Raw genomic sequence first — 27,231 nt, 5'->3', positions numbered from 1 at the left:
TTAACTAACGGAATGCTCACAACCACCACTCTATGAGGTACACGCTAGTATTCTTGATTTTTCTAGGAGAGAAAACTGTGGCACAGAGAGGTTAATTTAATCACCGAAGGTCACACAGCCAGAAAATGGTGACCAGGCAGCCTGGTGCCAAACCTGTGCTCCCAACCAGTTGGTGTAACTGCCTTAAATCACCAGGATCCTTTCTCAGGTTTTGCCTCCTCCCCAGCCATTGTGTTGAGCTTCAGGCTCTGGGATGTTTTGGGGGCTGGTCTCTGTGGAGCTGCCCAGCTTTGCACCCTGAAGGGGGAGGCAGAGTCACATCCCCCACCCTGGGAATGTGGGGGAGCCCAGAGAGGCTGTCTCGCTCGCCAAGGGATTTGCTTCTGCACTTACATCTGGGGCTAGGTGTGCCTCATGTCCCAGGAATTCAAGACCTTTCAGATGAAGGCACATCCCCAGTGGAAAGAAGGACCCCGCTGTGGATTTGGGCAAGAACGGGAGAGGCGCTTTCCCCAGTGCAGCCCCTGTGTGACATCTTCTCAGACGGTGGCGAGTGTCGTGCGATAGCCTCGCCCGAGGTCTTCGGGATTTTGTCCTCCTTGGTTTGGGGAAGACAAGTAACTACCTTGGCTGCACTTTTACAGCCTAATGCAGGGAAGAGGGATGCAATGGACCAGGGCCGAGCCGTGTCAACGGAACGTCACAACCTCCTTTTAAACAATAAACACACACAGACCCTTCTTTGCCCTTCACCGTTACCTCTGGACACCCCAAAGGGCCCTCTGGGCCTTATGACATGCTGGTATCACACAAGGCAGGTGATGCAGGGACTCCTGGCCTGTGGGGGGCTCACAGTCCCTGGGGCAGAGGAAACAGGACATGGGGTCTTCGGAGGCAGACAAGCCTGCGTTGGAACCGCCGCTCTGCCTCTTTGCAGGCTTGGGTTAGTTATTCCTCTCAGAGCCTCAGTTTCCTCATCACACTGACACCACTTCAAAGAGGCACCGTAAGGGAAAACGAAACTCCCAAGAAGGTGCCTGTGCTGCAGGTGGGCACCTGCAAGGCCCTGCCGGCCCAGCTGTAACAAGAGACAGAAAACCCAAGCTGTTGGTAGGTTACTGCCAGCTTTCCTGACAACAACGAGAAGGAAGGGGATCCTTCCCGACAAGCCAGCAGTTGCAGGCTTTCGGAACCCTCACCTGGTGAGGAAGACAAGGATGCAGGGCTGCTCATGACTTCCATGGGCCCTACCTTTGTAAAAAATATTAAAAATGCTCTTTTACAATTGCATTGGTATAAAGAAGCTGGATTCATTATTTTATATTTGTTGTTATATTCATATTTTTCTTCTGATTTTAAAAGAAATTAAAATTAAAATACTTTTGTGAGGGAACTCCCTGGCCATCCAGCGGTTGGGATTCGGCGCTTTCACTGCCGGGGGCGGGGGGGGGGGGGGTCAGGGTTCAATCCCTGGTTGGGGAATTAAGATCCTGCATGCCGCGTGGTGCGGCCAAAAAGAAATAAATAAAATAAAATACTTTTGTGAGCCCTAGGCACTGTGTGTAAGGGAGAGGTTCAGCCCTGTGCAGGGAATGCCTGGCTGGCTGCTGGCTGCTCAGACGAGATTTCTTCCCTTCAAGGCTGCAGCCCTCCCCTCCCCTCCCCCGCCACCTGCCACCAACCAGCCTCCCCTCTCTGAGCACCAGCACTCCACCCAGCAGGACCACCTAAGCTTGGTCTGAGCTGTTCCCCTGTCTGTAACAGAGACCTCATGGGTGTCTGTCAAAACCTACCCCCTGCGCAGCTCTGGGGTAGGATCCAGCCCCTCCCATAGGACTCCTCTCCAATGCCGCCATCTTTGTGATTCCCCAGCAATGAAACGTGGGGAACTTTGCGAAGACTTTTCTTGCTCGGCACCTCTCGGTAGATGCTGACACTCTCTTGCAGCCGTGCCGCTGCTCGGGCACACGTTCTGTCTGACCCACAGGCAGACTTCACTCGTCTTTTCTCCAATGAGCTCACCACGTCTTGTTCTTTTCTGCATCCTCTTTCCCTGCTCCAGATCCAGCTCAGAGCCTGCCACATAGTAAGTACTCAAGGAGAAGTTGCAGGACTGAATGAAAACTCTCCACGCCCCCACGTGCTATCAGTTACTCACGGCAAAGCAACATGCAGATGCATTTCCGGGCAACTGCTATTTCGGGAACAGGGTCATCTGGGGAGTCAGCCCTGGCTGCTGGAAGTAAGAAACCGGCAGAGGGCCTCCGGCACGGCAGCTCCCTCCCTCCCTGTCCTAATCGTTGGCTTGGCCTTCGGTGGGATTAGACAACAGCAATTATCCCCACATGGTCTATTCCCAGAATTCAAAGTTATTGGGGGAGAAAATGCAATTGTGCTTTATCCAGCCATTAAAACAAAACAAAACAAAAGAAAACAAGAGCAGTGGATTTTAAACCGCCTTTCAGACTTGGTGAAAAAACAGACTTGAGTATTAGCCCCAAATTGTGCTGACAACACACTTCCGGGTCTCTTTGTCTTCCTCCAGGCTCTCTTCAGAATTTTTCAACAATTCCTATTGATCGCTGCATGGTTCTCATGCCGACCATTTATGCTTAGGAGAGCAGCCGTCTGTGGAGCAGAGGACCAAGCTGCCTGCCTCAGAAGCCCCTGGCGGGGGGATGTGAAGTCCTGGCCCCCACCTTCCAGAGGAGTGGCCACCACAGCCAGTGCAGCACCTCTGCCTCCATCGCTGAGCCAGTGGCCCACTCGGCTGCACCAGGCTTGCATCAGCCAGGGTGAAACACACCCCAGAGTGGCCCAATCACCTACTCTTTAGGGCCTAGAAGTAACATGAGAGCCCATATGCCAGACGCCCACGTTGTATGGTGGGGAAATGAGCTCAGACGGAACAGGCCTTGCCTGGGTCACAGAGCAGAAGCCATTAGAAGCCAGGTCTCCTGGCTCTTGGGGTCTGGGGTGGGGAGAAAACACTGGGGAGCATTCACAGATCCCCTTAATATGCCAGCTGCTCACAGATGGTCTCTCACTATGCCCTCATCCTCTCTAGTCACACTGAACACCTTTTAGACCCCAAGGAGCCACAGTTGTGCTCAATCTCCCCTTCGAGGCCTTTGCACATGTGTTTCTGTGCCCGTGATCCCTCTCTTATGCTTCTTCATTCACGCTTCAGGCCTCAGTTGAGGCCATCTCCCCCAGGAAATCTTTCTGAAGCCCATCCCTCCAAGGATGAGTTAAGGAGCCCTTGGTGTGAGCTTGTACCTCACGGCATTCATACTGCCTTGATTGAAACTACAAGTTCATGCCTACGTCTCCTCACTAGCCTGGGACATCCACGTAGGTGTCCATCTTGGTCCCTGCTGTTTCCTGTGTCTCGAGCAGGGTCTAGTGGCACACAGTAGGCACCGAATGATCACTGGCAGATAAAGAAATGGTCTCCTGTGATCCCAATGACAATCTGTGAGAAGGTGTCATCATCCCCATTCCACAGGAAAGAAAATTGAGGCTCAGACAAGGAAACGGGACACCTACCCAGCGGGTTAGTGGTGGAGCCAGGGTTTGGACAACTCAAGTCTTCTGACTCCAAGGTCAACATTTTCTCTATTAAGACCCCTTTCCTAGCCTAGTAGCTGAACTAAAGAAGCTCTGGTTCACGCCATCTGTGCCCGTGTGTCATAGCTGGGTGGGCTGGTGAGACAGCGTGGGGAGGGGGCAGTGAAGGAAGCCTCGGCCAACTGTTCCTTCTGCTGCAAGGGGCACTTGAGGCAGCTGGCCTGAGAGCCCCAATTCACCCGTAAGTCACGGCAGGAAGAGCAGGGGCCCTGCCCTCTCCAGAGCACGGCTGAAGCACTCACTAAATGTTAAACAAAGAGACAAAAACTGTTTATAGCAGCTTTACTCATAATCACCAAATGCTGGGAACAAAAATGTCCAGGAACAGTAGAATGGATACACTTGAAAAAGAATGAACCCTTCATGACATAATTATGAGTGAAAGAAAAGTAAACCATAAAAGCACATACAGTACGATATGAAATTTTAAGGCAGACAGCACGAATCTAAGGTGATAGAAGTCAGAACAGCAATGGCCCTTGGGGACCAGGAAGGGTCTGGGGGAACCTTCTGGAGGGTAACAGAAGTGCTCTCTATCTTGATCTGTGGGTGCAGATCAAGGGCTGCATCCACATGTAAAAACTCATTGGGCTGTGCACTTAAGATTTGTGCATTTTACTGTATGTAAGTTATAAGTTACATCTCAATTTTTTAAAAGTAATTAAAAAGAAAAAAAAAGAGGCTCAAGTCAAAGTACCAGAGTTCAAGTCCTGGTTATTAGGCCTTCCTGAGTCCCTGTCCCCCTTGTGCCTCTTTCCCCTCTTTCTTAGACACTGGACCAGACGGTTTCAAAGAATCCAACTGGCACAGACAGCCTGAGATTTTGCGAATTCACCTACCTATTTGTCACTGAGTTTGCTGGGAAATTTGGCAAGTGCTTGCCAAAAGAGGGCTGTCTGTCTGCTGTGGGCTCTGCCTTGTTTCCAAGGAAGGAAAGGTCTTTGTAAATTGGGCAGGAACACGTCACCCCCAGGAGGGAATGTCAGTTTCAATATGAATCATCTCATGCGTCCCTAGCGACTTGCTCTGGGAATAGATACCCTGACTCACTCCTCCCCAACAGAAGCAAAACTTGCTACTAAAATTTCAGATTTCAAGAGAATCGGCATAGCCCAAATAGCCACTCAGAGGCGGAAAAAAAAAAAAAAAAAGAGAAAGAAAGAAATCAGCCTAGTAACCAACCGAGAATCACAGAGAGGGCAGCGAGGGGCCAGGGTGCAAACCTCTTTGTACTGAAGCCGAGACGGGGCCCGGGGCCCAGGGGAGGTCGCCGGCTCCCATGGCTGCTGGCGCCAGGACGGGGATGGGGACCCAAGGCTCCGAGCCTCGAGTTTTCTTTTTACAACAACCTGCTGCTATATTTTCTAGAGAAATAAATTATGCTCTGTGCTGGTGGGAAGCCTTTTAAACAAAAAGAAAAAGAAAACAGCTAAGATGCATCTTAATTAGAAACTGCTTGGGAAAAAAACAAATCTTTTCGGGAGGAGGGTGCAGAGCAGCGCGCCCTGAATGGTCGGCAGCCTGAGAGCGCGAAAGTCCAGCAGGCTAATTTAGAGGTGAGCGCTCTGCTTTGCTAATCACCCAGTGTGACCCGAGGGACATCCTGGTCTTTAGAAGGTGGCTGAGGAACCGTGGATGTGTCATTCAAGGCCACAGGGAGGCCCCCATGGAGCTGCAGCATCTGACCAGCAACGGCCAGTCCTATCTGTCCTTCACATGTGTGGGGTCCATATTTTTATGCAATTTCCCTCCTCGTGCTAAAGGCCATCTGCCAGTGACTGGTGCTTCTAATCCATTTCCCCCGTGCTTTGACAGCCTCTGGCCTCCAGATGGAGCAGCCGGGGCTCCCAAGACATGTGACTGCCGGGAAGATCTGCTTGTTGCCCTTAAGCCTGACCCATTCTACCCAAGGAATTGCAACATCGCCACCTCCGAGGAGGCTGATGACAGCTCTTTCTCAAATCAAACTCAGAGCCTGGGTCAGGAATGTGCACCATGGGCCTGCCAAAATCAGGGAGCGACACAACCTGACATCGATTTTCTAAGAACTATGGATACTTGGTGTTTTGCTTTTGTTTTTCAGAAAAGAAAAAAAAAAAAAAGAAAAACCTCTGGAAAACAAAACTTATAACAGCAGATATAGTATTTTCAGCCAGATAAGTCCAAGTGCCCTGCTACCCGATAAGAGAGGAGATAGGAAACGGACTGGGAAGGGTGTGTCTGCACTCAGGGAAGAAACAACCTAACGTTTTATGAGGACTTACTGGGTGCCAGGCACTGTACTGGGGCTACCTAGCCCCGCCTGCCTCCTTTTCCAGGTGAGTAAACTGAGGTTCAGAGAACTCTGTGACTTGTCCAATTTAATTCAGCTGGTAAACACCAGGGATTTGAACCCAGGCACAACTCCAAAGTCAAAACCGCTGCCACCCAGAAACAAGCACAGAGAACCGTGGAAACAGCATGGAGACCTGTGGAAACTGGGAAGCAAGTGGTTTTCACAAACTGTCTGTCTGCAAAGGATGCAGTTCTCCCGGCAGCCACACTGCAGTGCAGCTCTCCGCCCACAATAAAGACCTGGTAAGATTGGTGTGTGTGTGTGTCTGTGTAGGAGACTGTGAACGTTTTGCAGAAGGCACTAAGTCACATGCCAAAATGCAATTGTAAAAATGACATCTTGGGGCCTGGATTTATTCCCCCTTCAACATCATATTTGCTCTGTTTACAAGGCAAAGATTATTTTTTTCTCTTCCAAGGCCGAACATTCCCAGCCTGTGATCTGAAAAATCGTGCTGTGTTCATTTTCCCTCTTCACTCACCCAAGGCCATAATCATCCCTTGAGATGCGGATTTGGTTGGGCAGTTCTATCAGGGATTCACCAGGCAGAGGCAGAATCCAATTTGGGGCTCTCACGGTCACCCTGGGCCAGCGTGGAACAGAGGGACGGCGCTTCTGGCTATACAAGCACCTCTATCCTCCACAGAGAAGATGCCCAAGATCAGAGCCGCTGACTAAGCAGGACTGCTGCTCTTTCAGGGTCAGTTTGCCGATTCCTAATGCACTTTGCGATGGGAGGTCAAAGCAGCTGCAGACGATGAGAGGAACTGAGCACAGCAGGACCAGGAGGAAGGGCTTAAGGGAAAACAGGGCAGGCAGAGACTGCAGGGGGCAATTCATTCGTCTGACAATATTTATCCAGAGCCTACTGTGTGCCACACACTGTTTGTTTGTTTGTTTTTGTCTCAGGATATAATTATTCTCACAATTATTTTATAACTGATATAATAATAACAGCGGTAGCTTATAGTTAATGAGTGCATATGGGCAAGTCTATTTAAGCATATGGGCAGGTTTTACAAACATCAACTTTATCTACTCCTCACCACTGTCCTCATTGTACAGATGGAGAAACTGAGGTGCAGAGAGTTTAAGAAACTCGCCCAAGGTCACATGACTAGTAAGCGGCAGAGCCGGAATTCAGACTCAGGCTGGTCTGATTCTCAAATCCATGCTCTTCTCAGCTCATTACGCTGACAGCCAACGGCATGTCTTGTAAGTAGCTGTCTTTAGGTTAATGGCAGAGATGAAATATTTTCCTATGGTGGGAGAAAAGAGGGAAATTGGAATCTTTTTCCCAGGCCCATGCTCTGCAGTCAGCTGATGTCCAATAAATCATGATGCCTTCAGATGGGTGGCCGCAGACCCTGACCTGAAATACATGTCTCTCTGGGTTTCTGTGAGGGTACTGGAGCAGAAGATGCAATACCACCAACCCTGAGACCATCCCTCTGCCCCTGCTCCCTTCTCTACAGCCACACACGTGGTCACTGGAGGACAGGGCAGCATGGTGGTCTGTGGATTGGGCTTTGGAGTCCAGCAGACCTGTGATTAAGTCTCTGCTTGATAACTGTGTGACTAAGCAAGTCCTAAACCTTGCCAAGTCTCAGTTTCCTCATCTATGAAATGGGGATAAGGGGGTAATTTATACCTTCGCAGGGCTGTGAGGAGGACATGAGAGAATACAGCTACGGTGCCTGGTATGATGCATGTACAGGAAGCAGGTGGGCTCTTGGCTCCCAAATCATACACCTCCTGAAAGACAATTTGCTCTTGCGAGAGTTCTGAGAACGTCTAGTTCCTGGTGGTGATCTGGCCAGAACCAGAGGCCTGTGCTTTGACAATCTGGCCTTGGACAATTTGGCTAATCTCAGAGTGGGTGGTGCAAAGAGCACTGGGCTGGGACTAGGCCACCAGGATTCAAATTCCACACCTACAATTAACATGCTGTGTCACCCGGTTGAGTCCCTTCCCCTCTGTGAGCTTGGTTTCTGCAACTCTAAGATGAGGCAGTTGGACTTGCCACCAAAGGGCCTCTCTGCCAGGGACCTCTCAAGACTCTGCACCCAGTACTGATTTCCCCAATGCCAAGGGAGGATGGAGTTCTTATGATCGCTCTGAGTTCTTGGGAGGATTAATGTCATTAAGTGCTTTAAGGCTGACAGCTGGCATTGGGTATGAGCTCCCACTATTCTCCTGGAATCCCTTCTGCTGTCAGGAGGCCGATTTCTTCCACAGCCTTGAACCCTAACTTTCCCCTGACTCTTCCCTCTTAAAAATTCCATTGTAAGCTGCTATAAATGAAAGGGTGAGAGGTACACTGACTACCAGTGGGCTGCCCATCCGTGATCTCTGCCACAGGCGCTTGAGGGCTGAGGGGAATAGGGCAGGAGGGATCAGGGCTGGGAAAGCCCTGGAGTCCTCACGTGGGTCCCTGGGTCCAGGAGACTGGGTCATAGCCCAGTCAAAATGGGAGAAGCACACACTGTCCTAAGGGCCTTATGTCATCCTCATAGCAGCTGAACTTGAAGAATGCTTCCTATGTGCCAAGCACTTCTCACAAATTAACTCATTTGGTTCTTGAAACAATCCTGTGAGTAGGTATTACCGTTGTCCCCAATTTAAGGCTGGAAACTGAGGCCCAGAAAGGTTAAGAAACTTGCCTAAGGTCACACAGATGGGCAGTGGCAGAGCAGCATGCAAATCCAAGCCATCTGGCCTCAGAGTCCATGCTCTTCGGCTGGCTTCGCCCAGGTCCTAGGAGCAGCCCCTTTTACAGGTAAGGAAGCTGGGCCTCTGAGTACTGAGCCACTGTGCTTTACGGCATCACCAGCTGCTGCTTTATGGCTGGTTCCTCTACACTGCCCTCCTCGAATGTGTTCTTCAAGTAGCAGACTCACCCCTGTGACTTCACAGTGATGAGAGCATCACCATCGAGTGCCGGCCCTGTGCCCGTGAGGAACAGGCCGCGTCCACTTTGCTGGCAGCCACTAGGGTCTTGGGGCATTTTCTGGCAGGACCTGCTGAGCCAGATTGCGGTAAATAGGAAGAGACTTTAACACTGAATTGCTCAGGACACAAAAACTGGCTTGAGAGGTGCCTCACCCAGAGGTCTTACTTTCAAAGTGAGAACAGATTTGGGGAGGGGCGCACGGGTGGTGGGGAGGATAAATTCAATTTGGTGAACTGCCACATGCGGGGAGACCAGGCTCTGCAGCCGATGTCTTCGTTGCATCCCGTGTAAATCCTGCAAAGCCAGGCACCAGTGTGAGCTCATTACTCTACCCCGTATGCAGCTCTCTTGGCCCCACAGGCCCAGGGAGGAGCCTGCAAGGGCCCGTGGCGGACGGATACACACCAGGATGCAGGAGGCTGCTCAGGGACCCTGAACATCCACTCAGCCAGGCAGGGCAGGGTGGGAACAGCTGCCATCTGACACGCCCTGCAGGGCCCAGCCTACAGTGAGGTGACTGATGACGGCGGCTGCCACAGCCCAGGAACGAGGCCACCCACAAGCCCGTGTGAGTCCAGCAAAAGAAGCCAGCGGCGTGAGAAGCAGCTTCATTCAGGCCAGTTCAACTTCTATCATCCAGAACAGTCTGGCTTCCAAGCCCCTCATGGGTCCAACCCAAACTAGAACCTCCTCCAGGTTCCTCGAATGCCCCTTGACTCTCCTCCTCTGGGGGTGCTGGCATAAGCATGTGTATCACCTGACCCATCTGTGGCGACAATAAGCGTAACCACCAGCTATTGAGATGGTTCTGTGTGTCACGCAGGCCTTGGGCTGGGGGTATGATGTTTTCATTAGTTCCACTTTACAGAAAACTCAGGCTCAGAGAACACTCAAGGTCACTCAACCAGGAAGGAGTGAAGTCATTTTGAACTTGTTGGGCTCCAGGGACCTAGAGCCACAAGCCAGTGAAGGACTGGTCACATCATTGATCGTGATCCCTTCTATGTGCCCCTCATCCTGAGAGCACCTACACAGACCCCAGAGAGGCTCCGAGGAAGGGTTGCCAGTGTACGTCTCTGCAGAGCTGGTGGAGTTTTCACTGTGTCATTTATCCCTACATCCCCAGCAGTCAGCACCGGGCATGGCACTACACAAGCAGCTGCTGAAAGAAAGTATAAGAAAATCAAGACTAGCTTCTCCCTGCCCAGTGCCTGGGGCCCGACCCAGGAGCCGGCCTCCCACCGCAGCTCAGTGGCTAGCTGCAGAAGGAAGGCCCTGTCTCACTGCCAGGACTGCTGCAGGCGCAGGATGAGTGGGTCCCCAGGGCCTTAGCCAAGGCCGCTCTTGGGAGACAGGGGACCTCAGAACCCTCCATGGGCTCACCTGGGCAACTGCCGACCACACTTATTACTGTGGAAATCCTATATCACTCATATATACTTGGCCCTTTGCACGTTCCTGCACGCTCTCATAGCAACCTGAGTGTGCAGGATGAACGAACAGGGGCCCAGAGAGGTCAAGTGACTTGGCCACACAGATAGTTCAGGGCAGAGTGAGGACTCGCTCCCAGGTCTTCTGGTTCAAGGTCCAGGTTTCTTTGCATCATTCCAAGCTGCCCACTCTTTCTGAGGCTCAGTGATGGGAAAGGGGCCAAAGGGTTGAGATTTAAATCACAGGCCCTGAGGAATTTCAGAAAATGGGACTTGGTTTAGCCCAGTTCCTCCCAGCAGTGCTCCCTCTATCCCCGTGGATGGTCGCAGCAATAGCTAAGCCCATGCTCCGCAGTTTCAGAGATCAACAGCCTCCCCCCAACCTCCACCAATTCCCTGAATATTTGCACACTGTGTAGAGAGAGAGGATTATGTCCCTCATTTATAGTAGTAGCCAAAGCTCCAACAACTTTGATGAGAGCCACACCAGCCATCTTTCCCCAGGGCTGATGTGGGTGTTGGGGAAGTCTATGATCTGGACAGGTCAGGCAGCGAGCCTCTGAAACTAGAATCCACACATTTCATATTTGAGGTTAAGGAAACGCCTGTCTTCCTCCCCACGACTCAGGAGTCCTCTCTCAGAGCCTATCCTAAGACAACGTTTTATGCACAAAGATGATAATTGCCGTGTTTTTTGTTTTTTTGTGGTACGCGGGTCTCTCACTGTTGTGGTCTCTCCCGTTGCGGAGCACAGGCTCCGGACGCGCAGGCTCAGCGGCCATGGCTCACGGGCCTAGTTGCTCCGCAGCATGTGGGATCTTCCCGGACCGGGGCACGAACCCGTGTCCCCTGCATCGGCAGGCGGACTCTCAACCACTGCGCCACCAGGGAAGTCCTGCCGTGTTATTTTTAATAGTGAAAAATTGGAAAGGACCTTTGTCCAACATTAGTGGGATGGTTAAACGAATTATGGCACATCCATGCAATAACTGCAATCATTAAAAATATTCTTTATGAAAAAATTTACACGAGTTAGGGAAACACATATGATGTAACATTCAGTTAAAAAAAAAAAGAAAAGGAAGAACATAATATTGTATATGGGTGGGGGAAGTGTACTGAAGAAAAGACTGAAAGGAAATAAGACAAGATGTGCACAGAGGCTGCATCTACATGGTAGAACGAGTTATTTTTGGCCTGCTTTACACTTTTTGATACTTTCTCTTTTCCCCTACATGCCTATGATAATCAGGGGGGAAAAGCAGCAGCAGCAGTTACCCCAAATCACATCCCCCTACCCAAGGGGAGTGAACTGTCTGAACAGCCAGAAGCATTGGGATGCTGCCTGGTGACATGGAGGAAGGTAGGTCCTGTGTCCCTTTTCCCGTAACACAAATACTCTGCCATACGCATGGGGGGCCTTGTAAACCTGCTTTTGAAAATTTTCTGGGGATTTTCATCTGACTTAGCTCTTTGGTTCTTGATGTCAGGAGCCTGTGTCTCTAAGGGGTGGGGAATACAGGTGATGAATTTCTGTTTCCAGCTCCCCAGATAGCTCCTGTCTCACAGGAAAGAAGGAAGCCAGGTGCCTCCAGCATCTTTTCATGTGAAAGGCCTGCAGAGAGGGGCGCTGGTGATTTGTCCGGGAATTACATTTGATATCTAAAGCCGTGCCCACAGTGAGGCACTTTGCAGTCTCTCCAGGAGAGAAGGGCTTTCGAGGCTCTGGCTGAGGAGGATCTCACGGCTGCAAAGGACAGAGATGTTGGCAAGTGTGGCTACAGGTCAGACTCAAGCTGCCAACACACAGCAGCACCCATGCTGCTCCCTAACTGTGACTGTTTGTCCACCAAGCCACCCGGCGAGAGACACACACCCAAGACCCTAAAGGCAGCGCGTGTGCCCAGCTTATCAGATACATGTTTGGTTTCTCTAGGAAAACACCCAAGATCATTTTACAGCCACTTGGAGGAGCGGATTTAAACCCAATCCTCTGTGTCCTTCAGATCTGCCCACCTTCTTTCTCCATGGCAACTAGTGTCCGTCACTCACTGCCCCCACTCACATTTCCAAGTTTGTCTGCTCTGAAAATTAACAACAGGTGCATATAAAGAAGTGTGTGAGGTGAGGGAGGAGCATGTGGGTTTCCCCCAAACCTAGAAGGCTCACAAGCCTAGACAACCCTGGAGGAAGTCAGACTTGGGAGCCCCCAGCTCTGGAGAAACAGGGACATAGCTCAGGAGAGAAAAAGTCAAAAATGAAATTCTGCTCGGCCCCCAGGGGCAGGGGGTCTTCCGACGTCAGCTCACCGAACATGTTGCCCTCGTAGCCGTCTCTTGTGAGGGGCCGGAGCTCGTTTTTCCCCATCGCATAGCGCTTGTAGCTCTGCCAGGCGAACTGCATCATCTGTAAGGAAGAGCAGAAACAGACCCTGAGAGTGGAGATTCCCAACAGCGCGGGCCGGCCACCGGGCCTTGCCCTTTGCACCAGGATTTGAAACCACATTATAAAAACAATCTTCCACGTTGAGAAAGACGACTTCCTCTCACCACTGTTCTATTCATAGTTATGCCTGGAAGGCTGTTCTCCTCCGACAACCCTACGCGTCCTGCATCTACCCACAGATTCCTCAGAGAAGGCACAAAAGGCACTAAGTACATTCTAGCCATCCGTCAGTGCCAAAGTGAAAAGCCACCTCTTCCATGAAGCCTTCCCAGACCTAAAGTGACCCTCTGAATGGAAGGAAACAAAACTCAACGAGGGATGCCTGTTAGAATCTAATAGAACCGTCCCTTGAGCTAGGGGTTGTTAACTCCATTTTGTAGATAAGGAGACAGGTCGAGACATGAGGTAACTCGCCCAGGATTACCCAGGGAGTGAGTGAGCATGCTGGGAATTGAACCCATGCCCTCTGGCTCCGAAGCCTTAGGTCTGTCCCCTAAAGTCACTGCTTGACTCTCTTTGCACTCCTCCTGCACTTGGCTTGACCCAGGCTGGCTCTCCCAGGCCTCCTAGCACCCCAGCCGGTCACTGTTAGTTTTTGTTTTACTGGTTCTGGACCACAAACTCTTTGAAGCCAGAAACTACATTTTCTTTGCCTCAGTTCCCCCAAAGCACCCTGCACAGGGCTTGGCAATGAGTATCTGTCAGCTTTGTCACCCAGTGCATGCATGAGTTCTTACTACACTAAGGCAACTATGTTAGCCTCTTGGCAGCATCGCAAGCACACAAGCACCTTTGTCTCCTAACTGCACTTAGCACTGGAGGCTGGAGGAACGCAAGGCAACAATCTGTCCCCAGCCCTGCTCTCCCGCCCCTCCCCAGGGTCTCCCTTTTGCCTCTGATGGCAGGCTGCAGAAGAAGGACAGCAGAGCAGGCCTCTGCGGTGACCATGGGGCTGAGAAGGGAGCCAGCCCAGGCAGCAGAGGCACAGCTGAAGGACAGGCAGGTGGGGGGGCAGCCTGGTGTCGTGGAGAGAACTCAGGCTTCGGGGCCGGGAGGCCCGGGTTCTAATCCTACCCCTGCCACTAGCTCTTTGACTCTGGCAAGCAAATGAATGTCTCCAAGCCTCAGCTGCCTCATCTTTGAGATGGGAATAACAAGGGCTGCTTTGCCACAATCCTGAAAGGTTTAAACGAAAGCAAGTAGCTGGAAATGCCCAGTTTTTGACTTCACACAGCAAGTGATCAACAAACACGAGTCCTCTTTCCTGCTCAGCCTTTAAAATACCCATCTGGTTCTCCAAGCCTCATCCATCCACCCCTCTTTCATCCACCTTATTAGTTCTCAGACTTTGGCGTGCATCAGAATCACCTGGAGAGCTTGTTAAAACAGGCCGTTGGGCCCCATCCTTGAGTTTCTGATCCAGCAGGTCTGGGGTGGGGACTGAGATTCTGTCTTTCTAACACATCCCCACGTGGTCCATGGGCCACATCTGAGAACCAGCAGTCTACTATATGTGTTTATTTCTATTTCCCAGCTCACTTCCAGACACTGTCTGGCACCCTTCTGCTTTTCTCCTTCCATCGCCCAGCCCACCTTCCTGCCTCAGCACTGTCTTTCTGGACATCGCCACCTGCGTTCTCCATGCTCTGCCACTCCTGGTGCCAAGGTCTAGCAGCCATCTCTTCCAGGCACACCTGGACAGTAACCATTGCCATGCTCACCCCTGGGGTCAAAACACACAGACCAGGAGGGCAGACCCGACAGGTCTGTGGCCTGGGCTCTCCGTGAAATGGCAGAATAATCTAGTACCATCTCTCCACTTCATAGATGATGAAACTGAGGCTCAGAGATGGAAGGTGGTCAGGGTGGCACAGCCAGCAGGGCTGGAATACAGCTTTTTCAACTCCCAGGCCAGCAGACCCCACCCCCATGCTTGGCCTGATGTGTGGCTTCCCAGGAGACACACATGCAAATGTCACGGTACTGCGTGCCAAGCACCTGACACAGGTTTTGAGCCCTGGTTCCATTCCTTGGTTATTTTCTACTTATCTTGAATTGGCAGTAAGGGAAACTAATTGCTGGGTATGAGCGCTTAAGGGAGCCTGGCCTCCTCCCTCAGTCTCTCTTATTCTGGGGGGGCGGGCCTCGATTAAGTCAGTGTGAGGGGAGGGAGGGGCGGGGGATGGGTAGGGGAGAGCAGGAGGCTGTTAACACAGAAATGGCAGCAGGAAAGCAGGAGCAGAGGTCTGGAGTGGGAGGACTGCACCTACCCGCAAACCCCACCTGCTTGAGAGAGAGAGAGAAGTGGGTGTGCAGGAGTAATTAAGAGAACCATGGGTATCTACATGTTCTCAAAGGAGCTGTCACTGCAGGGACGTGGGGATGTTGGAACGTGGCCCGTTCTCACAGTCATCCACATCAACGGAGAGGAAGGAAGGCACAAATAATCCCTGTGTCGCTTGGGACAGGATTCAGAAGGCACACACACACACACACACACACACACGTGCACAAGGACACACAGACCCTCGAACGCTAATCCTTGTGTCTCCCACCTCGGGTCGCAAGCCCAGGCGCTGGATAAGTGGGGATGACGGGGAAAGTCCCCAGCCAGGTGGTCCTTACTTCTCTTCCTAATGCGCCCCAACCTACCAGGTGTCCTAGCCTGTGCTCGGCCGCAGTTTGGGCTACAGCCATGGTGGGACTGCTCCCCCGGACCCCTCCCTCCACTTTCCTGCCAACTGCTTATCTTCCTTCAACTCTCAGCTGAAAGGGTACTTTTGCAGGGAGTCCTCCTCCCCAGCCAGGCCCCCACGACCTCCCCACATTCCTGATGTCAGGTCCCACAGAAGCCTGCAGTTAAACTCTTATACTCGCAACTATCTGGTCAGTGCCCCCATCCCCTAGTCACTGCTGCGTGCCTGGCAACTCACCAGGGGACTGACACATAATAGGTGCTCATTAAGTATTTGCTCAATGAAAGTAAGAACAAACAAGAAAATTGGCTCTGGAGCTTAACACATGGCTGGGAGACTTGACGTGTGGACCACACACATCACAGGTAAAATAGGTAATGGGTCGGGGGGATGGGGTGGGGGTGGGGCTTCTGAGTAACAGAGGTGCTCAGAAGAAGGCAAGCGTGTGTCTCAAGGGGAGCTTCACGGGCACCCAAGTGTCCTGAGGGACAAGTAGGATTGTGAGGGGCACAAGAAGAGGATGACCTACAGAAAGGCTAATCTCACTCTGGAACCGGTGATATGTGCCTTGGGCAGCCCCTGGACTTGCCTTTAGAGACGGACAGTCCCTGGCTTCATGTTTAGGCAGTTCTAAGGCTTCAAAGAACTCAGGCCACCTCCTGCCCCATGCAAGTTCCTTAAAAAGACTAAGTAATCTCTCTTTGAACACCCCCAGTGAAAGGGTGCTTACCTCTTTAGCAGGCAGCTCATTCAATTGCAGAGTTTCACAAAGTTCTTTCTTAATCAATCTAAATCTGCTTTTCCCTACGGGCCAGGGGGAAGACAGCTCATATGCTCCCACCACAGATCTTCAACCAGGGGGAGCCAACTCTCAAGTCACCTTAGGCTGCCTGTTGGCCGGCTGAACAGCCCGGCTCCTTCAACAGATCGCCTGATGGCAGAGCTCTAAATCCCCTGAAACTGCAGATACACATCACAACGTTTTTCCAGGGTGCCCAGACTTCGTCACCCATTTGTTATGGTTGGCTTTTGGTAACAAGCAGAAACCGAAGTGCAAACTCTCCCTGGTTACATCTGGACCAGACCCTGTGGGTGTGGACTTGCCATTTGTCCCTAACAACTGCATCTCACTGGACTCTCCATACTCGTTCCGTGCTGTCAGGATCTTTCTGGAACCAGATCTTATCATTCATGGTGTGTGTGTCTGTGTGTTTTGGGTATTCTGCCTGCTTTCATGGGACCGCCATCTGTGTCTCCCCCAAGTTTTAGAGAGAAACATTAAATGGCTGGGCTGAGGACAGAGTTGGGGAAACAGCAGCAGGGGCCCCTCACCTGGCTCCAGCACTGCTCTTTGAGTGTCATCTGTCAACAAGTGAGGAATCTTCCAGATAATCAGTCCAAGCCCTGTGTCTCCATTTTTGTATACGAAGATACTATGAAGGACAGGACTGAAATACAAAAGCACTCTGCCCCCAGTACAGCTAGCACAGAGAAAATAGATGGCTTTTTTTTTCTTTTAAGAAAAATCAGGGGTTAGACTGGTATGATTTGTTCTTAGAGAACGCATTTTGGCTCCTATGGCTCCTCATTTTTGGTTCTAAATGCCTGCAAATCACTAACTTAAAAACCTATCAGTCACACCAGGATGGCTATAATCAACAAGATGGACAATAACAAGTGTGGGCCAGGCTGTGGAGAAGTGGAAACCCTCCTCAATGGCCGGTGGAAATGAAAATGGTGCAGTTGCTTTGGAAAACACTTTGGCATGAAAAGTTAAATATGGAGTTACGATGTGACCCAGCAATTCCACTCCTGGGTGCAGACTCGTGCAGAAGAGAGTTAACACAGTAGGCCTGAGACTTCGATCCCTAGAAAGGCTCTGCGTGCAAATTTGGCCCTTGGCCGGTGCCTGGGAACTTGGATTTAGTGAGTGTTCTCACCATTCTCTGATGGGTAAGGGTGGTTTACTGCACCGAGACTGTACAAACAATGTGGTGTATGCTTGAACACCTGCCTTCCTTCCGGGAGTCTGGAATTCTGGTGCATGTTAGGCCGAGGGTACTTACATGACCAGCCCCCAGTAAAAACCTTGGGCCCTGAGTCTCTAATGAACTTCCTGGTGGACGGCGTCTCACACGTGTCAATCACAACTCAGCGCTGAAGGAATGAAGTGTGTTCTGGGTGACTCCACCCAGAGAGGACTCTTGCGTGCTGGGTCTGGTTTCCCCAGGGCTTCTCTGTATGCACATTTCCCCTTTGATGATTTTGCTTTGTGTCCTTTCACTGTAGTAAATCAGCCAGGAATAGGACTATGTGCCCTCCTGGTGAATCACTGAACCTAGCGGTGGTATTGGGTACCCTGACATACACCCTAGAAAATTCAAAACATATGTCCATACAGAAAGCTGTACACAATGTGCATAGCAGCACTATTTGTAATAGCCCCAAAGTGGAAGCAACCCAGATGTCCATTGACTGATGAATGAACCAACAGAATGTGTAAATAGATACAATAGAATATTATTTGGCCATAGAAAGGAATGCAGTGCTGACACATGCTCCAGTGTGGATGAACCTTGAAAACACTGTGCTTGGTGAAAGAAGCCAGACACAAAAGGCCACACAGCATATGATTCCATGTACATGAAATGTCCAGAATAGGCACACCTACAGACAGAAAGCAGACCAGTAGTCACCAGGGGTGAGGGAAAAAGACATGGAGAATGATGGCTAGTGGGTATGGGGCCTTTTGGGATGATGAAAATGTTCTAATCGATTGTGATAATGACTGTACAACTCTGGGAATATACTAAAATCCACTGGATTTTACACTTTAAAATGGTGAATTTTATCATATGTGAATTATAACTCAGTAGAGCTGTTATTAATTTATATTTTTAAAAACTATTAATGGGGACAAACAGATATCACATGCCATTTGATATGACACACTAAGAAGAACACACGTCATTTCAGTGGTAATCCTGCCAAAAATGCAAACCTGAACCGAATCATGAGGAAAGATCAGACAACCCGAACTGAGAGACAGACAACCTACAACACAAATGGCCTTTACTTTTCAAAAACATCAAGGTCGTGAAAGAAAAGGAAAGACTGAGGAACTGTTCCAGCCTGAAGGAGAATAAAGAGACGTGAACTAAATGTAATACGTGATCTTGGATGCGATCCTAGGGCAGAATAATAACAACTACTATTATTATTATTACTATAAAGGACAATCATCAAGATAATTGACAAAATGTGAATGGGGTATAGGGATCAGATAGTATTGTGTCAACGTTAATTTTCTGGTTTTACTATGGTTATACAGAAAAGTAGAACCAACCTTTTGGAAATACACAATGAAGTATTTAGGGGTAAGAGGCATTATGCTTGCAACTTACTCCCAAATAGTTCAGAAACCTCGTGTGTGTGTGTGTGTGTGTGTGTGTGTGTGTGTGTAGAAAGAGAGAAGAGTGTACACAAAGCAAACAGGGTAAAACACTAACATTTGAGGAATCTGGGTGAAGGGTAAATGTGAATCTTTGTAGTATTTTTTGCCACTTTTCTAAAAGTCTGAATTCTTTTTTTTTTTTTTTTCTTTTTTTTTTTTTTGCGGTACGCGGGCCTCTCACTGTTGTGGCCTCTCCCACTGCGGAGCACAGGCTCCGGACGCACAGGCTCAGAGGCCATGGCTCACGGGCCCAGCCGCTCCGCGTCATGTGGGATCTTCCCGGACCGGGGCACGAACCCGCGTCCCCTGCATCAGCAGGCAGACTCTCAACCACTGCGCCACCAGGGAAGCCCTGAACTGTGCTCCGCAACGGGAGAGGCCACAGCAGTGAGAGGCCCGCGTACCGCAAAAAAAAAAAAAAAAAAAAAAAAAAATTAGGGAACGTTGCAGGATGTTGATGTCATTTCCACCCAGATTTATACATGACAGAATTCTGTTTTCCCCCACTTGTATAAATTATGATAGAATGTGCTTGTTGCCAGTCTCCTTGTGGCTCCTCTTACCCCTCGGTTCCTCAAAAGCCCTATTGGGCTTTCACATTCCCCTCACCAAGCCTGTCCCGCCCACGCTGGTCAGAGGATGGAGCAAGTGAGGAACTAGCAATTTTGGTTTCTCCTTTTATAATTATATTACCATGTTCAAATGAGGTGCCCATCCTTACTCTGTTCTTCCTGCTCCAAAAATAAACTAAAAGGCACCTTTTGTGGTTCTAAGCATTTTCCAGAAGTTCCAGCCCAGTCTGGGCTCAGCCCCCCATGCCCTTTTCTCCCACCTGTGGGTCACTACTTTCACTTGAACTCAGTTCTGTGCCCCGTACTTGCCTCTTCTGCTTACATCCTTTCCAATAGTTTAAAAAATAAGGTTGATCTGTCTATCTATTTATCCATCCATCTACCTACCTACCTACCCACCTATCTTTTAATGCATCCAAGGTATACAAGCTCATTGCAGAAAAACACAGAGAAAAAAATAATCATCTATCATTTAAATATTATAACCACTGTTGCCACTTTGGTGTCTTTCTTTCCACTCTTTTTCATTTATCTTTGCTTCTTCCAGTGATGATGACATAAACATCTTCCATTTTATTACAAAGGCTTTGTAAACATCATTTTAGACAGCTGTATAATAACTTCGCAAGTAGGTTCAGCATCATTTACTTAACCTTCCTCCCATATAATTGTACATGTCAGTGATTTCTATTTTGGGGCTATTGTAAATAATGCCATAATGGACATCTTTGTGCACACTCCCTTTTCTATATTTCAGGTAAGTTCCTTAGGCCAGAGCCTCTAAGAAATTGCTAGGAAAAAAAGTAAAAGTTATTAACAAGTATGTTCCCTTTTAAAGATTAAACCCAGACAGCTAGTTTTGCCCACTGCTGTGCAAAAGTTGAATAGGAAAGTATATAACAATTTCGTGACAACACACAAAGTAGTTCACTTGGGAAGATAAAACTAACATCATGAATGATCATTGTGCACATTTGTGCAGCTCTCTGCACACTTTCTCTCATTTGATCAGGCAGTTCAGTGGGCTTGACAGGACAGGTATCGTTCCCAATTAAAAATAATCATGCAAGAGCTAAAGTATGAGATGTAAAGTATGAAACGGGTATTAAAAATTGTGTTTCCAAATGTTTAGTGATATAAACTAAATATCACTATATAGGGAGAGACACACGAAGATGTTCATTATATAATATTAGTTGGAAAAGCAGGATACCACGTTATATGGTATGAAGATCACTGGACTATGTACGAGTGTTTTAAAGGAAAAAAGAAATACTGGGAGGAAATGCACAAAAATGCTGACAGTGGTTATGTCAGACAGTGAGAGGTTTAGTGGTTATTTTTTTCTTATTATTGACCTATACTTTCTGGATTTTCTATAATGAATATCCAGAAATGTTTGTAAGGTGAAAATGGAAGACCGTTAACATGAAAAACGTAAGGAAGAAATGTTATAGTGCTACTCCCAAACCCTAAAGGGATTGTGTAGGTGGTTGGCCTTGGGGTGGATGGGAGGGAGTGCGCTTTGATAGAGGAAAAGGCCTTTCCAGCCAGGAGTCAGAGAGGGGGCCAACCAGCAAGAGAAGTGAAGCAGCTGATGGGGGTAGGGGCAGCCTGAGCTACAGAAAGAGAAATCAAGAACGTGGCTGTAAGAATCAAGAAACACAAGAACTAAACACCTCTGCCCCCACTGGGTTCTAGAAATACACACCAGGCAGTCATCATTTTTGTGTGTGTGCACGTGTGTGTGTGCATGAATGCGTGTCCATGCTAGAGACAGGAGCTCTGGATGGCCTGGAAGCCCCTCCCTTCCAGCAGTGTATGCTTTATAGATTCAAAGAATACCTAACAATAGATCACAAAGCCTTCCCTTCACGGAGCTCTGCAGAGGCAGGAAACAAAGCGTCAGTGAGAGGCAGAGCAATCAGAGCAGAATCCTAAGACACCTCTTCAGTTCTTTCTCCAACAAAAGCTGTTCCTGTCCACCTGAACAAATTGCAATGACATGAACTCCTAAAATGAAAAATATTTACTAATTTGAGGCAGACATTATTTTGTTTAAGATGTTCTTTCTACCTGTCTCAGAGCTCTAGAATCCTCTCCTGCAGAAAAGTGACTAGAATCCACTGCATTGCCCAGACAAAGACACCCACCCCAGCCTGAGGGGCCCCAGAATGATGGGGCCAAGAAATGATGCGTTTGAGAAGAGGAAGAAATAGAATACTGGCGGACCGCCTTGAGAGTGGGAAACTGAATAGAAAGTTTGCATTGGAAAGTTCTTTGGCGGCAGCTAGGGAGAAAGGAGCAATCACTGAAACAGTGAGACATCCTCCCCTTTTAAAAATAAAACACGCGGACTTCCCTGGTGGCGCAGTGGCTAAGAATCTGCCTGCCAATGCAGGGGACACAGGTTTGAGCCCTGGTCCAGGAAGATCCCACATGCCGCGGAGCACCTAAGCCCGTGCGCCACAACTACTGAGCCTACGCTCTAGAGCCCGCGAGCCACAACTACTGAGCACACGTGCCACAACTACTGAAGCCCGCGCACCTAGAGCCCATGCTCCGCAACAAGAAAAGCCACCACAATGAAAAGCCCGCCTGCCACAACGAAGAGTAGCCCCCGCTCGCCGCCGCAACTAGAGAAAGCCTGCGTGCAGCAATGAAGACCCAACACAGCCAAAAATAAATAAATAAATAAACCAAAAAAATAAAAAATAAAAATAAAACACGCACACAGAAAGGGTCAGGTCTGGCAATGACCCAGAAGCACGGTTGCAACACCTCAAAGCTGCCAGGAAGGGAAATGGATTTTCCCAGTCATTAAAGACAAGTGCTCACACAGCGACTTGCAGCCTTATTGGTGTCTCCCAGCAGTGACACCTGGCCCATCTGCAGGGGCTGAGTGGGAAAGGGCTTGGTCTCTAATGATTCCAGGATCTAATGACCACACAGATGAAGAGATTAGAATGTTAGGGTGATTTTTTACTCCTTCACTTTCAGCACAGCCCAGGGAAACAGCTGACAGCTTGGTACCTAAAACCATCCGCATTAGATTTCTCAGTCCACCCCCTTCTACGGGTGCCCCACAAAATGATCTGAGTGACAACTGCTGATGCACATAACCCCTGGCCTATATTTCAGAAGCGGATGCAGGATGGGGTTTGGTTGTGCTGAGGGGTGGAGGGGTGGGTGGGGAGTAGACAGTGAGGTGCTGCCTCTAACCCTCTCACTTCTGGGCTTGCTTGAGCTACTAAAGGACAAATGTAGGAAGTGAAAATGTGATATGACTTCTGACCTATCTGAGGTCCAGAGAGCACGCCCACATCCTGCCCAGGATGGGATTCAGATTTGAGCAGTCTCAGAAATCTCATCCCATCTGTAGCTGTTCTAAGGCACCATGGCTGAGAGTGTGGGACCTAGAGGCAGACAGACCCTTGCTATTCAGTGTGGTCCAGGGACCAACAGCTGGGCATACCCAGGGAACATGTTAGGAAGGCAGCCTCCTGGGCCCCACCCCAGACCTGCTGAATCAAAGCCAGCATTTTAACAAGATCCTCAAGTTATCCAAATGCACATTAAAGTTTGAGAAGCTGCTCTAGGACTCTGCTATCTACTGGCTGTGCAGCCTTGAGTAAGTGACTTAACCTCTCTGAGTCTCAGTTTCCTCATCTGTAAAAGGACAGGAATATTTAATCCTTATAACAACCCTGAGAGTAAATAAGATAACACTTGCCAAGTGCTTAGCACAGCAGCTGGAACATAATATGTGCTCAATAAAAAGCAGCCATAGGATGGCTGCTACACTATTAATTTATCTACTAAGTACCTCTTCATCCATTTCTCTCTGCACCACCACTCTAATCCATACCACTCCCATCTCTTCATGGGACTCCCGCAGCAGCCTCCTAACTGGGCTAGAGGAGTCCTCTCTGGCCTCCTACACGGTTCTCCACACTGCAGCCATGGTGATTATTCGAAGGACAAATTTATTCATATCTTTACCCCACCCCCAACACACACTTACACAGCTCCATCAGATACAAAGATCAAACTCAGTAAGGCCCATCGAGCCTTGTAGAGTCCCCCCATCCATGCCTCCAGCGTCAGCTTCTCCTCCCCACCTCTGCCCAGCCGTACTAGCTTTCTTTCTCAGTTCCTCAAAGAGCAATGCCTCCTCCTGCCACGGGGCCTTTGCACATGATAGTCCCTCTCCTTGGACCACTCCTCGCTCTACTGTTTTCCTGGTAAATTCCACTCATCTTTCAGATCTCAGCTTAGTTTCCATGTCCTAGAGAAGCCTGATCTCCTGGACTGTGTTGAAGCTTCCTGTTATAGAGGATTATTAAAGTCAGAATTTTACATTCATTGCGTGATTGGTTAATTAGTATCTATTCCTCCCACACCCAGAACACAGGCTCCATTTGCTCACTATTGCTCCCCAGCACCTAACAGATTGCCCAGCACATAGAGGTCCTCCATAAAAGTATGTTGAATAAATATCTAAGGATGGTGACGACAGAGGGGGAGCTCCCCGGGGCTGCTAGTGTTGTGAGAACCAAGGGGAAAGGGGGATGCCTGGGACAGAAACACCTACTGCCTGGTGGAGTTTTAGAAGGCCCAGTAAGGGAACAGCTCCAACTGTGAGGCCACAGGGATAGCAAGAACGGGTGAGACACATTCCCACAGGACACCTTTATGATCTTGGTACAGAGTCTGCAGGTGAACAAGGGGAGCTGATGGAGAAGGTCACAAGCAAATTGAGCTCTGCCACTGCATTGAGATAGGTTCCCTGACTGCAAAGTGAAGGGTCCTCCCCACTCTCTTCTGTCAAAGCCTGGGCATTGGGGTGGAGGCAGGGAGATGCGGAGTTGTGGACAAAGATGAATGACAGTATGAAAGACCTCAGCACATCTGTGAGTGAAATTCCAAGGGGAAATGGTTCAACGAGGCCATTTTGAAGAAATTGAGTATAAAAATGGCCTATGTGTAGGTAGCTCTACTATTTCCAAAGTGCTTTGCCTTCCTGATTTGAGCCTTATGGTCCTGTGAGTGAGGCTGGGTGGGTGCCATCATCACCCCCATTTTACAGAAAAAAAAACTGCACTTCCACATACATACACTTATGGAATATATAGCATGTGCCAAACACCATGAAGAGGGCTTTTATATGTATTAGCACGTGCAGTTTTCACCACAGCTCTGAGAGGTCCTCTCGAGGAGGAGGTAAGGCATGGTAGTTAAGAGCCTGGCTTTGGATCCCAGCTTTCCGCAGCTGTGTGTCCTTAGACAAGATACTTAACCTCTCTGTGCCTCGATTATCTCATTTGTTTAAAGATAAGGATACTGTTATATTATGCTTAACCAGTGTTTTCCATGAGTCATCAGTGTTTTCCATATATGTTAACTCTTCAATCGTCACACTAATTTTATAAGATTAGTCTATCATTGCTCCCATTCTCATATGAGGAAACTGAGGCACATGCCCAAGTGTCACAGCAAGCAAGTGGCAGAGCCAGGATTTGAACCCAGGCAGTCTACGCTCTTGTCAGAATACTCTATGCTTCTCATAGGATGGAGCAATTACCATGCCTGCCTCCAATGGGGCTGCAAGGATTGCAGTCATCCCTTGGTATCCAGGGCCCCCCACAGATATCAAAATCCATGGATGCTCAAGTCCCTTATGTAAAATGGCTTGGTACGGTTGGTCCTCCTTATACTTGGGTTCTGCGTCTGTGGATTCACCAACCTCAGATTGAATTTCAGTTGGTTGAATCCGTGGATGCAGAACGCATGGATACGGAGGGCTGTTTGCAATTACAATGCAAGGCATTCGGCACTGCTCCCGGCATAAAGAAAACTCTCTCGTAAGTATCAGCACTTGTGGTCTGTGGCCCTGGGATCCACATCATCTTCCCATGTCCAGAAACATCAGCACCATCCACCTGAAACCTCAGAGCCCTCTGGAGTCTCCTTCTACTCCACACCTCACGTTCACTCTCCAGCAATCCTGTCCACAACATCTCTGATTCACCCCTTTCCCATCCCCCTCCCAGTCCACCACTGTCCCTGGACCTCCGTATGGGCTCCCTGCTTCCTCTCAGGCACCCCCCGCCACATCCTTTCTCTATACAACCAACAGACTAAGCCCTTTAAAAATGCAAGCCATCAAATGTCATTCCTCTGTGTAAGAGCGTCCAAGAACTCCCCAAGGCACCATGCCTGAAAGGCCTGCCTCTGACCTCTCCCCAGGCCCCTTCCCACTCTCCACGCTTCAGCCACAGGGGCCTCTGGACAATACCTCAAACTCACACGGCACCTTCCCACGTAGGGTCGGCAGAATAACGGCCTCCAAAGGTGCCCATGTCCTAATCCCTGGAACTTGTCAGTATGTATGGTAAAATGGAATTACGGTTTCAGATGGAATTAAGATTACCAATCAGCTGATCTTGAGGTGGGGAGATTAGCCTGGATTATCCAGGTGGGCCCAATGTAATCACAAGGGTCCTTAGAAGTGAGAGAGGGAAGAGGCAGGAGAGTCAAAGTGGTGAGATGTGAAAAAGACTCCACTGGCCATTGCTGGCTTTGAAGATGGAGGAAGGGGCCATAAACTAAGGAATCCACGGGGGACTCCAGAAGCTGGAGAAGGCAAGGGAATGGATTTTCCCCTAGAGCCTCCAGAAAGGAAGGCAGCCTAGCTAACATCTTGATTTTAGCCCAGGAAGACTCGTTTTAGACTTCTGATCTCCAGAACTGTAAAAGAATAAATTTGTGTTGTTTTAAGTCACTAAGTTTGTGTGATTTGTGACTACAGCAATAGCAAACTAATATACTAAAGGGCCTTAGCACTTCCCAGTGAAAAACTGAATGAACAAAACCCACCAAATTTCCAATGCACTTTCACTCCACCATAGCCCTTTTTCTACATAAGGAATTCTGATATTCTGGAGCAGAGGTACCAGCATTCTGGAATTCACTGTTCCACAGCCCCTTGCCATCCATCAATGACAGTACTTAAGACTTCTGCAGCATAATAATTTCTTTCATGTCTCTTCCCCTGCCCTTGAGCTCTGTGACCCAATGCATCCCCAGCCCCTAGCATGAGGCCGGCCCAACAGAAGAAGTCAACATAGCACATTAGTAATAATGATGGCTACATTATTATCTATCTATTATCCAGTAGTGGACATGTACTGCACACCTAGCATGTGCTGAGCACTGGGCTAAGCCTTTCAGAAGCGTTTCATCCTGCACCACGACCCTGTTAGGATGGGTTACCGTTGTTATCCCTATCTTACAGGATGAAGCAGTTGAGTCCTGGAGGGTTAAGTAACTTTTCCAAGGATGCAGAACAAAGAGTGGCAGAGCCAGGCAATGGATGCAAGAGGACAACTTGGGGGCCTGAATGCTTAACCATGACAGCACACTGTTTCCCACTCTACAGCCCTCCGAGGTAAGATTAGTGTCTCCTTTTCCCAACATTTGGGGCCAGGCAGCTGGCAAGTGGCAGAGCCAGTGTTTGAAGTTGGGGTCTGACTGATTCAAAAGGCTGTGTCCCTTCCATCTCACTAGGCTGCTCCACTGTCCACTGAATGAATGAACAAAACATCAACCCAGCACCTCTGGACGGCACGTGGCACACAGAATCAAAATGAGGGCTGGCTGCTGCCAGCTGCCACGCGGCCCATCCTGAGGCCTGCTTCTTTTTGAAAACAAGAA

The 27,231-nt window shown here is 49.3% G+C and overlaps 1 protein-coding gene across 1 annotated transcript in view; it reads right to left on the bottom strand.

The window, feature by feature from the left end:
- MAN1C1 (mannosidase alpha class 1C member 1) overlaps positions 1–27,231 on the bottom strand; it is a 131,690-nt gene that overhangs the window by 66,364 nt on the left and 38,095 nt on the right. Inside the window, exon 2 of the mRNA XM_032622089.1 lies at positions 12,658–12,754. Within this exon, the coding sequence (XP_032477980.1) occupies positions 12,658–12,754 (97 nt within the window). The remainder of the gene's footprint in view (positions 1–12,657; positions 12,755–27,231) is intronic.

Source organism: Phocoena sinus, chromosome 1 (genome assembly GCF_008692025.1).
Source record: "Phocoena sinus isolate mPhoSin1 chromosome 1, mPhoSin1.pri, whole genome shotgun sequence".
Lineage (NCBI taxonomy): Eukaryota > Metazoa > Chordata > Mammalia > Artiodactyla > Phocoenidae > Phocoena > Phocoena sinus.
This window is presented reverse-complemented; position numbering and strand designations above follow the sequence as displayed.